The 12,192-nt window shown below is 40.2% G+C and overlaps 1 protein-coding gene across 1 annotated transcript in view; it reads right to left on the reverse strand.

Annotated features, from left to right (window-relative positions):
- Positions 1–11,988, reverse strand: part of LOC135524540 (potassium/sodium hyperpolarization-activated cyclic nucleotide-gated channel 2-like) — a 109,392-nt gene extending 97,404 nt beyond the window's left edge. Inside the window, exon 1 of the mRNA XM_064952159.1 lies at positions 11,380–11,988. Within this exon, the coding sequence (XP_064808231.1) occupies positions 11,380–11,768 (389 nt within the window). The 5' untranslated portion in view covers positions 11,769–11,988. The remainder of the gene's footprint in view (positions 1–11,379) is intronic.
- Positions 11,989–12,192: the final 204 nt, after the last annotated feature.

Below are 12,192 nucleotides of genomic sequence, written 5' to 3' on the forward strand. Positions count from 1 at the left end.
GCTGTCTTTGTGCTTGTCTCCACCAACCTCCGGGTATCACCCATCTTCCCCATTATCCCCTGTGTATTTATCACTGTGTTCTCTGTTTGTCTGTTGCCAGTTCATTTTGTTTTGTGAAACCTACCAGTGTTTGTTCCCCTGCTCCTGTTTGTTCTTGCTCCTGTTTTCTAGTCCTTCACGGTGTTGAACATTCTGCCTGCCCTGACACTGAGCCTGCCTGCCGTTCTATACCTTGCCCCACCTCACTGGACTATTGACCCCTGCCTGCCCGGACACTGAGCCTGCCTGCCGTTCTATACCTTGCCCCACCTCACTGGACTATTGACCCCTGCCTGCCCGGACCCTGAGACTGCCTGCGTTCTGGACCTTTTGCACCCTCTCTGGATTACTGACCTCTGCCTCCCTTTGACTTGCTGTTTGCCTGCCCCTGTACTAGAAATAAACTTTTGATTCTTCGACACTATCTGCATCTGGCTCATACCTGAAAAGTGATAGTTATATTACATACAAGTTTTGTTCAAAGCAGCCAACTAAAGTAATGTAGTTAATTTGATCATGGGCACAGTGGGAATTTCTATCTGTGATGTTCAAATAATTTCTTGCTCCCTGTGTCTTACTAGCTGATGGTCCCAGTCATCCCTGCCTATACCTGAAATTGTTGAAAATCAAGTGAACAATGAATAAAGATCATACACAAACAATAGGCTCCTAGAATAGGTTATATTACATTCAAGTGTTGCTCAAAGCAGCCAACTAAAGTAATGTAGTTAATGTAAGTTCAATCACAAAGGCTGGTCTGAGTGCATCTCCTCCCAGTTTCATTCACTAGTACGACACAATTCATATTGCATTTTATAATGGGCACAGAGGGAATTTATAGCTGTGACGATTAAATTACGTCTTACCCCCAGAGTTAGAGTACATCATTTCCAGCAGATCTCCTTGCTGAGGATGGCGTTGATTATGCACTGCTTCTCGTGGGGTGAGTCAGGTGTTTCGCATGTCACTCCTCATGTCTAAAACATGGGGAAAAGGGGACATAAAGTAAAAATGTGGATGCATTTATGAATTCTATGTTTTACACAATATTGTATCATATGTGATGAGTTACTGACCTGTCCGTCCACAGGCTCGATCTGTTGTAGTCTCTACAACTTGACACTTGCACTCGGATCACACTGGCAAAGGATGTCCGTGCACCAGATGGCACAAAGGATGCACTCCTTTTGGACTGGAAAACAAAGAGACATTAGGTCAGTGATGGGTCTTTCTCAATGCCCTATCAACATCTTTATCTGGACAGAAAATGCATTGTTTATCATAACACAAACCCACCTTGGACAATGTGACAAATGGTCCCTCACCACCCAATCCTCATGCCTCATTGTTCGTTTTTTTTCCCCAATCAACAGTCTGGATCTTTCTCTGGTAAATACAGGGCCATTTCTCTTTCCCACCGGAAAATGACAGATACAGACCTGATTGTTGCCACTGGGTTTCCAGTCCACCAATCTGAAAGAAAAAAAATGTTACTTTTACTAGCTAGCTAAGTTGATTACTAAAATGGTCAAATCTATATTAAAATTCCATAACCCACAGACCTACACTTGACTAAAGTAACTGTAAAATGGACTGGGCTTTCATCTATCTGCACATCTAAAATCCTACAATGTGAATGGGACATTTCTGCTGGGATGGAATTATCTGGAATGCTCAACTAGATGATCAGGACTGTCTAGGGTACTATTTGCCGAAGAGGTTTAGTATTGTGATGAGCTATACGACTGTACTTCTGATTCTAATTCTCAAGGGGGAAGTTAAAACCCTCAGCGGTGAGGTCATTGAGGAGGACAAACAGTGATAGGGGGATCATCTGAAAGGGACTGACATGCAGGGATGGAACATAAGGATTTTGGGCATTGGCCAGCAGACCACAATTTTCTACTAGCCCGGGTCCTAAATCTGTGGCATGCGATGTTTGTAAATTTTGGCACATTTTCTACTAGCCATTTCACTGTTATGTCAGGCTAGTTTGGCACATTGTCTACTTGCCCAGTCTGAAAAGTACTATCCTCGGGCTAGTTTAATTTCCATCCCTGTTGACGTGTATAACTGACTTCACAGGTCATTTGATTAGTCGTGTAACTATTCACTAGTGGAACAAAACCGTTTTGTGTTTTGTATGGGAAAACATTGAACCCACAAGTCCTTTGATAGCCAGCTAGTTAACATTAGGTTACCGTTCATGTAGTCACACTTTTCCCTGTGGTGACATGTTAATTAATGTTAAATAATGTTAGCTAGTTAGCGCTAATCACTAACGTTAGGCACATTTGCTAATTCAGAAGAATGGCGCCGGAGGGGATGTCTGCCGTTTTACGGGCTCTTAACCCATTGTGCTATTTTGTGTGTTTTTTCACACTGTTTGTAACTTATTTTGTACATAATGTTGATGCTACCATCTCTTATGACCGAAAAGAGCTTCCGGATATCAGAACAGCGATTACTCACCTCAAACTGGATGAAGATTTTTTTCTTTAATGAGTCCGACGCAAAGGATATAAGTAATGTTGCTCCCAGACAAGGCCCAAATCCCTGTCATTCACGTGAAGAAAATAAGTAAATACAGGGGGTGGATATCTGGGTGCCTTGTGAGAATTTGTCGGTGAGTAGTTAATGGTAGTCTCGAGGTATAGTACCTCATGATAACCTGTAGACCACACTATCTACCAAGAGAGATTTCATCTATATTTTTCGTAGCTGTCTATTTACCACCACAAACCGAAGCTGGCACTAAGACCTTACTCAACGAGCTGTATAAAGCCGTAAGCAAACAAGAAAATGCTCATTCAGAAGTGACGATCCTAGTGGCCGGGGACTGTGTGGTGCCAGGAAAACAACCTCTCCCTTAACATGAACAAGACAAAGGAGATGATCGTGGACTACAGGAAAAGGAGGACCGAACAAGCACCCATTCACGTCGATGGAGCTGAAGTGGAGCGGGTCGAGATTTTCAAGTACCTTGGTGTCCAAACTATCATGGTCCAAACACACCAAGAAAGTACTGAAGATGGCCTTTTCCCCCTCAGGAGACTGAAAAGATTTGGCATGGGTCCCTAGATCCTCAAAAAGTTATACAGCTGCACCATCAAGAGCATCCTGGTCAGTTGCATCACCGCCTGGTATGGCAACTGCTCAGCATCTGACCGTAAGACGCTAACAGTGCTAGGGAGTAAAGGATTACATGTTACATTTAAGGGATTACAAAAACAAATGGTAACTGTAATCCATTACGTTACCAAGAAAAAATTATATAATCAGATTACAGATACTTTGGAAATACTGGATGATTACTTCAAGGATTACTTTTAAATTCAGAAAGGATGTTTCGGGAAAAACATATTTCACACTTTCCTGTTTTCTCAATGACATTCTAATCAGCATTGAAAAATTGCGCAAGTTTAAGTTTGTTCCACCTGAGCGAGTCTGACCACAAGATAGAGACCACTATGATGACACACCAAATGTGTTTGATCGATCGTGGGAAAAGCACAGCAATAGGCTTTGGTCCAAGGTATGTCTTCCAATGGTGAGACTGCTGTCGGCATCCAAAGATTATCCAACTTCCATAAACACTTGGAGGTAAGGATGACAGCAGTGATGTAGTCTACGGCGATACAGATATCACTTATTGATTTCTACATAGCGCATGTATGTGAATCACATTGCTGCTCCCTCGTTTAGCTATTTGCGATTTACGGATTGTGGTCATTGTGGATGGTGGTTCACAAATCTAAATGTGTATTTGAACCCAATAATGGTTGAATTCAAGAAGTTTAAGCTGCTTATCAATCATTGTTTTTGAAACCAGTGGACAGCCAGTGAAAAATGCGCTCTTGCAACAGCTGCATAGTGCGGATCCCAGCCAATGTAATATACGCTGATAAAACAAATCTATAGGCCTAATGGACACATGCTCAAACTCGCACACATTTGATAGACTTAAAGGGGTAACCTGTAGTTAATAAATGACAGTCTATCATTACTTTAAGACATGAAGGTCAGTCAATGTGGAAAATGTCAAGAACTTTGAAAGTTTCTTCAAGTGCAGTCGCAAAAACCATCAAGCACCATGATGAAACTGGCTCTCATGAGGACCGCCACAGGAAAGGAAGACCCAGAGTTACATCTGCTGCATATTCTTTTATTTATTTCACCTTTATTTAACCAGGTAGGCTAGTTGAGAGCAAGTTCTCATTTACAACTGCGACCTGGCCAAGAATAAAGCAAAGCAGTTTGACACATACAACAACACAGAGTTACACATGGAATAAACAAACATACAGTCAATATTTACAGTAGAAAAGAAATCTATATACAGTGTGTGCAAATGAGGTAAGATAAGGGAGGTAAGGCAACAAATAGGCCATGGTGACAAAGTAATTACAATATACCAATTAAACACTGGGGTGATTAATGAAAAGATGAATGTGCAAGTATAGATACTGGGGTGTAAAGGAGCAAGATAAATAAATACAGTAGGGGGATGAGGTAGATTGGATGGGCTATTTACAGATGGGCTATATAATGGTGCAGTGATCTGTGAGCTGCTCTGACAGCTGGTGCTTAAAGCTAGTGAGGGAGATATGAGTCTCCAGCTTCAGTGATTTTTGCAGTTCATTGGCAGCAGAGAACTGGAAGGAAAGGTGGTCAAAGGAGGAATTGGCTTTGGGGGTGACTAGTGAGATAAACCTGCTGGAGCGCGTGCTACGGGTGGGTACTGCTAAGGTGACCAGTGAGCTGAGATAAGGCAGGGCTTTACCTAGCAGAGACAGTTGATAAATTAATTAGAATAACTGCACCTCAGATTGCAGCCCAAATAAATGCTTCACAGAGTTCAAGTAACAGACACATCTCAACATCAACTGTTGACAAACAAGGAACAAAGAAACTACTACTAATGGACACCAATAAGAATAAGAGACTTGCTTGGGCCAAGACACACGATCAATAGACATTAACCCTGTGGAAATCTGTTTGATGAGTACAAATTCTAGATTTTTGGTTCTAACCGTCGTTGTGAATTGACGAGTAGGTGAAAGGATGATCTCCGCATGTGTGGTTCCCACCATGGAGAATGGAGGAGGAGGTGGGATTGTGTGGGGGTGCTTTGCTGGTGACACTGTCTGTGATTTATTTAGAATTCAAGGCAAACTTAACCAGCATGGCTACCACAGCATTCTGCAGCAATACACCATCCCATCTAGATTGCGCTTAGGGGGACTATCATTTGTTTTTCAACAGGACAATGACCCAATACACCTGCAGGCTGTGTAAGTGTTATTTGACCAAGGAGGAAAGTTATGGAGTGCTGCATCAGATGACCTGGCCTCCACAATCACCTGACCTAAACCCAATTGAGATGGTTTGGGATAAGTTGGACCGCAGAGTGATGGAAAAGCAGCCAACAAGTGCTCAGCATATGTGGAAACTCCTTCAAAACTGTTGGAAAAGCATTGCAGGAGAAGCTGGCTGAGAGAATGCCAAGAGTGTACAAAGCTGTCAACAAGGCAAAGGGTGGCTACTTTGAAGAATTTCAAATATAAAATATATTTTGATTTGTTTAACACTTTTTTGTTTACTACATGATATCATATGTGTTATTTCATAGTTTTGATGTCTTCACTATTATGAAGAAATATAGAAAATAGTCAAAAATAAAGAAAAACCCTTGAATGAGTAGGTGTTCAAACCTTTGACTGGTACTCTATATATTTTAATTCTTGAAGAATATAACATAACTGTCACACTCCATGAGAACCCAAAATATAAACTTGTTTTTCTCCAATGTTTGTAAACATTGTAAATGTAAACACACACTGTATACCCTCATAATTTGTAAGTCGCTCTGGATAAGAGCGTCTGCTAAATGACTTAAATGTAAATGTAACATGGTTAAAACAATCATGTTGCTATCATGGATGGTCAGTCTTTAAATTCATAGCTCTGTCTATTAATCTGAGTGGTTACATTTCTCCAGGCCTATCCCTCAGCTTTTTACCAAAACAGAGGTCCAACAATTTTGTTATTTTTTCATCTGTTGATTTTCCCTTTAAATAGCTACATATTATCAAGATATCAAAGTGTCACCAACAAAAATGTAAACAATAGGCCTATAGCAAATGCAGCATATGACATACATTTTTCACATGTAAATAGCACTTTTTAGTAGCGCTCAAAGCATGCCATTCCATGAGCGCAGCATTTATTTTTCAACTCAAATCAATGAGCCCCAATCAGGTCTCTATGACAACAAAATCATAAACAACTGAGTAGGGCTGGCTAATAAGTTCTTAGTTTTGGGGTTATGCTCAGGTAAAAACTATTTGGCTAATCTATACTTCCATATTTCCAAGTAATATTCTTGAAGATCAAGGGGTATAACATTTATTGAAATGACTGGAACTCTGATAAGACTTTGGTTTTTAATGTAAAGATATAATTTAATAATACTATTATATGTAGTAGAAAGCAATGGGTTAGAAGAAGCCTACATTACCAACACAAAAAAAACCATTTAACATCTATATATGGCCAGCTATGTAAACTTTAACATTGATTTATCCTGCAATAGATATCGTTCAATTGGTAACATACAGTTGAAGTCGGAAGTTTACATACACTTAGGTTGGAGTCATTAAAACTCGTTTTCAACCACTCCACAAATGTCTTGCTGACATCTACTTCGTGCATAACACAGTTAATTTATCCAACAATTGGTTACAGACAGATTATTTCACTTACAATTCACTGTTTCACAATTCCAGTGGGTCAGAGGTTTACATGCTCTAAGTTGACTGTGCCTTTAAACAGCTTGGAAAATACCAGGGAAATGATGTCATGGCTTTAGAAGATTCTGATAGGCTAATTGACATAATTTGAGTCAATTGGAGGTGTACCTGTGGATGTATTTCAAGGCCTACCTTCAAACTCAGTGCCTCTTTGCTTGACAACATGGGGAAATCAAAAGAAATCAGCCAAGACCTCCACAAGTTTGGTTCATCCTTGGGAGAAATTTCCAAATGCCCGAAGGTACCACGCTCATCTGTACAAACAATAGTACGCAAGTATAAACACCATGGGACCATGCAGCTGTCATACCGCGCAGGAAGGAGACGCGTTCTGTCTCCTAGAGATGAACGTACTGTGGTGCGAAAAGTGCAAATCAATCCCAGAACAGTTAAGAACCTTGTGAAGATACTGGAGGAAACAGGTACAAAAGTATCTATATCAACAGGAAAACGAGTCCTATATCGACATAACCTGAAAGGCCGCTCAGCAAGGAAGAAGCCAGACTATGGTTTGAAACTGCACATGGGGACAAAGATCGTACTTTTTGGAGAAATGTTCTCTGGTCTGATGAAACAAAAATAGAAATGTTTGGCCATAATGACCATCGTTATGTTTGGAGGAAAAAGGGGGAGGCTTGCAAGCCAAAGAACCGTGAAGCACGGGGGTGGAAGCATCATGTCGTGGGGGTGCTTTGCTGCAGGAGGGACTAGTGCACTTCACAAAATAGATGGCATCATGAGGTAGGAAAATTACGTGGATATATTGAAGCAACATTTCAAGACATCAGTCAAGAAGTTAAAGCTTGGTCGCAAATGGGTCTTCCAAATGGACAATGACCCCAAGCATACTTCCAAAGTTGTGGCAAAATTGCTTAAGGACAACAAAGTCAAGGTATTGGAGTGGCCATCACAAAGCCCTGAACTCAATCCCATAGAAAATTTGTGGGCAGAATTGAAAAAGCGTGTGCGAGCAAGGAGGCCTACAAACCTGACTCAGTTACAACAGCTGTCAGGAGGAATGGGCCAAAATTCACCCAACTTATTGTGGGAAGGTTGTGGAAGGCTACCCAAAACGTTTGACTCTAGTTAAACAATTTAAAGGCAATGCCAACAAATACTAATATAGTGCATGTAAACTTCTGACCCACTGGGAATGTGATGATAGAAATAAAAACTGAAATAAATCATTGTCAGAAGGTGAATTCACCAATTTGTAAGTCGCTCTGGATAAGAGCGTCTGCTAAATGACTTAAATGTAAATGTAAATGTAATTGTCTCTACTATTATTCTGACATTTCACATTCTTAAAATAAAGTGGTGATCCTAACTGACCTCAGATTGGTAATTTTTACTTGGATTAAATGTCAGTAGTTGTGAAAAACTGAGTTTACAAGGTGTATGTAAACTTCCAACTTAAACTGTACAATTTTGTCTTATTCTAATGCCTCTTAAGGGGAAAGTAATCTAAAAGTAACTGAATGTGATCAAATTACATTACTGAGTTTGGGTAATCCAAAAGTTACGTTACTGATTACAATTTTGGACAGGTAAGTAGTAACTGTAATGGATTACATTTAGAAAGTGACCTACCCAAGCCTGGGCGCTACAGGGGGTAGTGTGTACATCACTGGGGCCAAGCTTCCTGCCATCCAGGACCTATATTCTCGGTGGTGTCAGAAGAAGGCCCCAAAAAATGTCAAAGATCCCAGTCACCCAAGTCATAGACTGTTCTCTCTGCTAACGCATGACAACCGGTACCGGAGCGCCAAGTCTAGGTCCAAAAGGCTTCTTAACATCTTCTACCCCCGCTGTTTATTATCTATGCATAGTCACTTTACCCCTAACTACATGTACAAATTACCTCGACTAAACTGTACCCCTGCACATTGACTCTGTACCCCCTGTATATAGCCTCATTATTGTTATTTTATTGTGTTACTTTTTATTTTTCACTTTTTACTTTTGTTTATTTAGTAAATATTTTGTTAACTCTATTTTCTTAAAACTGCATTGTTGGTTAAGGGCTTGTAAGTAAGCATTTCACGGTAAGGTCTACACACCTGTTGTATTCGGTGCATGTGACAAATCAAATTTGATTTGTTTCAACATGTCACCGCTTATTGGTAAAGTCCCACTACACCAGGGTGAGATATCGTGCAACGTTAGCTAGCTAACGTTAGCTAATGTAGATAACTTGCCAACCAAGGTGCCTAACTACCTAGCTCACCAGGCGATATTCAGCTAGCTGTATATCTGCCCTGGTAGGCTAACGTTAGCTAGCATGTCACCAAGTGAAAAAGTATGACTACGCAAACTGTGAGCTAACGTTATGTAGCTGGCTAGCTCACAAAGAACTTAATAATAGGTAAATAATAAAAGATCAAAACAGTCATTATGCTATCCTATGTTGGTTTTCTTTTTACTTGTAAGGAAAGTAAAGTGTGTTGTACACGTAACTAGTCGGTGATTATCTAGCTAATTTTCAAAAGCATCTAGCTAACCACAGCTCTTTGACCAAAATAGCTTGTTAGCAGCTAGCAAACAGGGCTTACCTTATCACACAACTCCAGCGAAGCCTCTCACTCAGAGGACGGAAAACGATCAAATACACGTGTGCTTATCAAAGTAACGTTACTGGTTACAATCCGGTGTAGAGCACAGAACCATCCTTGCTTCTGATCGACGGAGAGACCTAAGGTTAGCTAGTTAGCTAAAAAGGCCAGGGTAATTTAAAAAATGAGAGTAATGAAAAATGCTCCGGTAGCTAGCTAGGTCATTTGAAAAATGCTAAACAAGAATACACACAAGAAATACAAAACATCAATTATTTACAAGAGAAACTAGAAAGGCTGTAATATCTACTTGCTAGGTTACTCGTGGATGAGTTTGCATGAAGAAATGTGGAGGTTCTTTCCACCCTGCGCCTTGAGTGGTTACGTCAAAACTTGCATCAGGATGTGTAGTTCTGTATGATAGCCACATTAGCGGCTAATTAGCATTTTATTTTTGGAAAGTTATTACAGAAGAATATACTGATAAAAGTTACCTTGTCTGTGGTTATCAAAACGTAATGCCTGGATAAGCATACACAAAACACAAACCTTATGAAGTAGTTTGAAATTACCCTACGGAAAAATGAATGGTGAAAAAATGATTGAAACCATTTACGGGTTTTACAGCTAGGTTTTATGGGTATTATGGTTCATACTGTACTCAATTTACCAAGTTATTTAACAAAAAAAATATCAGATATCTGTGTACAACGCTGTAATCAATCAGGCACGATAAGGGAATTTGACAAAATGTGTTATAATAGAAAAGCCTGACTTGCTTAGTTAAATAAAGGTTAAATAAAAATTAAATAAAAATAAACTGAAAGCATGCTTAATAAATTGCCCATAAAGCATTTTTTATAAAGGAACTATAAGACAATTATTTCATATGTATTTAAAGATACACTATGCAGAAATCGTTCCTCCGTTTCCTGCTTGCTAATTTCAGTTTATGTGATAAAACAAGCAAGGATAGTGTAGATAATCATTGTACCATCTAAACAGCTGTGAAATATATTGTATTTTCAGCTATTTGAAGCTGGTGTACAAAACCGAAAGTAAAAGACTAAAAAATGAAACTTAAGAACGGGAAGCATGGAAATAGCTCACATGGAATAGATCTACTGCTTCTTAATCTTGCTTTCAATGAGAATGACAGATCTATAACTCACTTTTCTATGTGAATTTGATCTAGTCCCCAAAAAGTTCCATATTGCAGCTTTAATATTTTATTTAACTAGGCAAATCAGTTAAGAACCAATTTGTATTTACAATGACCGCCTAGGAACAGTGGGTTAACTGGGCAGAATGACAGTTTTTATTTTATTTTACCTTGTTAGCTCGGGGATTCGATGTAGCAACCTTTCTGTTACTGGCCCAACGCTCTAACCACTAGGCTAGCCTGCCTAAATAATAATGTAATATTATGTTTACCAAGTAACTTCACCACCAACAAGTAATTTCTGGTCAGCTGATTTATGCAGGAGGCATCACTGCAAGTCCCAGACTATTCATTACAAACGTGAGACATTACTATAAATAGGCCTTTCCTTTGTATGTTAACTACTAAGTTTTGAGCAGTACACAACACGCGTCCCTAAACCAACTCTGTTCCATCATGGAAAAGGTCATGAGACACAAATCTATCAAAACTGCGCAATGATGAGGAGAATGTGTAAACGATTTTTTCGGGTTTTAGATTTGGTGTTTTGACAATATTTTTTGGTCTATAATTTCAGATTTGCATTTAGTGGCGATACATTACTGATGAAAAGCTGCAAACCTCACTGACAGCAAAAGATGGATGTCAACAAATCTGCACATTTAACATTCCTCCATAGTTTATTTCCAATGCGTAATATCAATTTGGTTAATTGTGATTTAAATTAAAGTTATGTGTCTTGGTTAAATGATTATACTTGTTCAGCCCATGGATGACCAATTTGCGCCCAACCTCAGTGCCACTTTACACTTACCTGAAATCGCTGTATGGATGAATAATCCAATTACCGGCCGATTTGACGCGCTGTTGTTCCTTTTCAACAGCTTTTTGGCTCCCAAACATACGCAGTGAAAATTTATTAACTCCAGGCTGAAGCATGGAACTAAATTGCCGCTGCATGTATGTCCGATTGTCATTTGGTTCCCCATAATCTGTCACAACCTGGGATATATCCTCAGATTTAAAACATGAGACAGAATTCATCTTCTGTTGGTTCTGCACAGAGGACGATGCTTTTCTACTAGGGACATTTGAGAAGGAAACTCGGGGGTCCTTTTTCACAGTGGCAGTAGTTGTTGCCCTGGCCACCTCGGTCCCTTGCCCCTGTGCTAAGGACCCCGCTGAGGTAATAGAACCGTCCATGCTGGCGACTCTTGAATTACATCTAGACTGCCTTTTCCCGTCGTCGGGTTCAACTATTCCTGCTGTCTGCTTCTCCTGCCTAAAATATTATGGAGGACAGGCTCCCAAAAATGTTGGGGTCCCTTCTGCAATCTCCGCTTTTGTTGCATATCATACCGGTAATGCCTTCACCTGTCCAACCAGTAGCCAACCCTGTTAGCGCTGTTCCTGTGGCTGAGTCCTGTTCATCCCTGTAGTCTGAGGCGCCACCGCCAGCAGCATCTCCCTGGCATAACAGAGCACAGTTTGTGGCGCGTGTAGGAACACTAGGTGCGGACTCCTCGCCTTGCATGAGCCACAGCTCATTGTTATTCGAGTTCTTGCAGTTCTTGTTAACGCGGCTCCCCCTCCTGGTGTAAATTTCTTAATCTTCATACTTCCACGG

The sequence above is a fragment of the Oncorhynchus masou genome, chromosome 31 (genome assembly GCF_036934945.1).
Source record: "Oncorhynchus masou masou isolate Uvic2021 chromosome 31, UVic_Omas_1.1, whole genome shotgun sequence".
Classification (NCBI taxonomy): domain Eukaryota; kingdom Metazoa; phylum Chordata; class Actinopteri; order Salmoniformes; family Salmonidae; genus Oncorhynchus; species Oncorhynchus masou.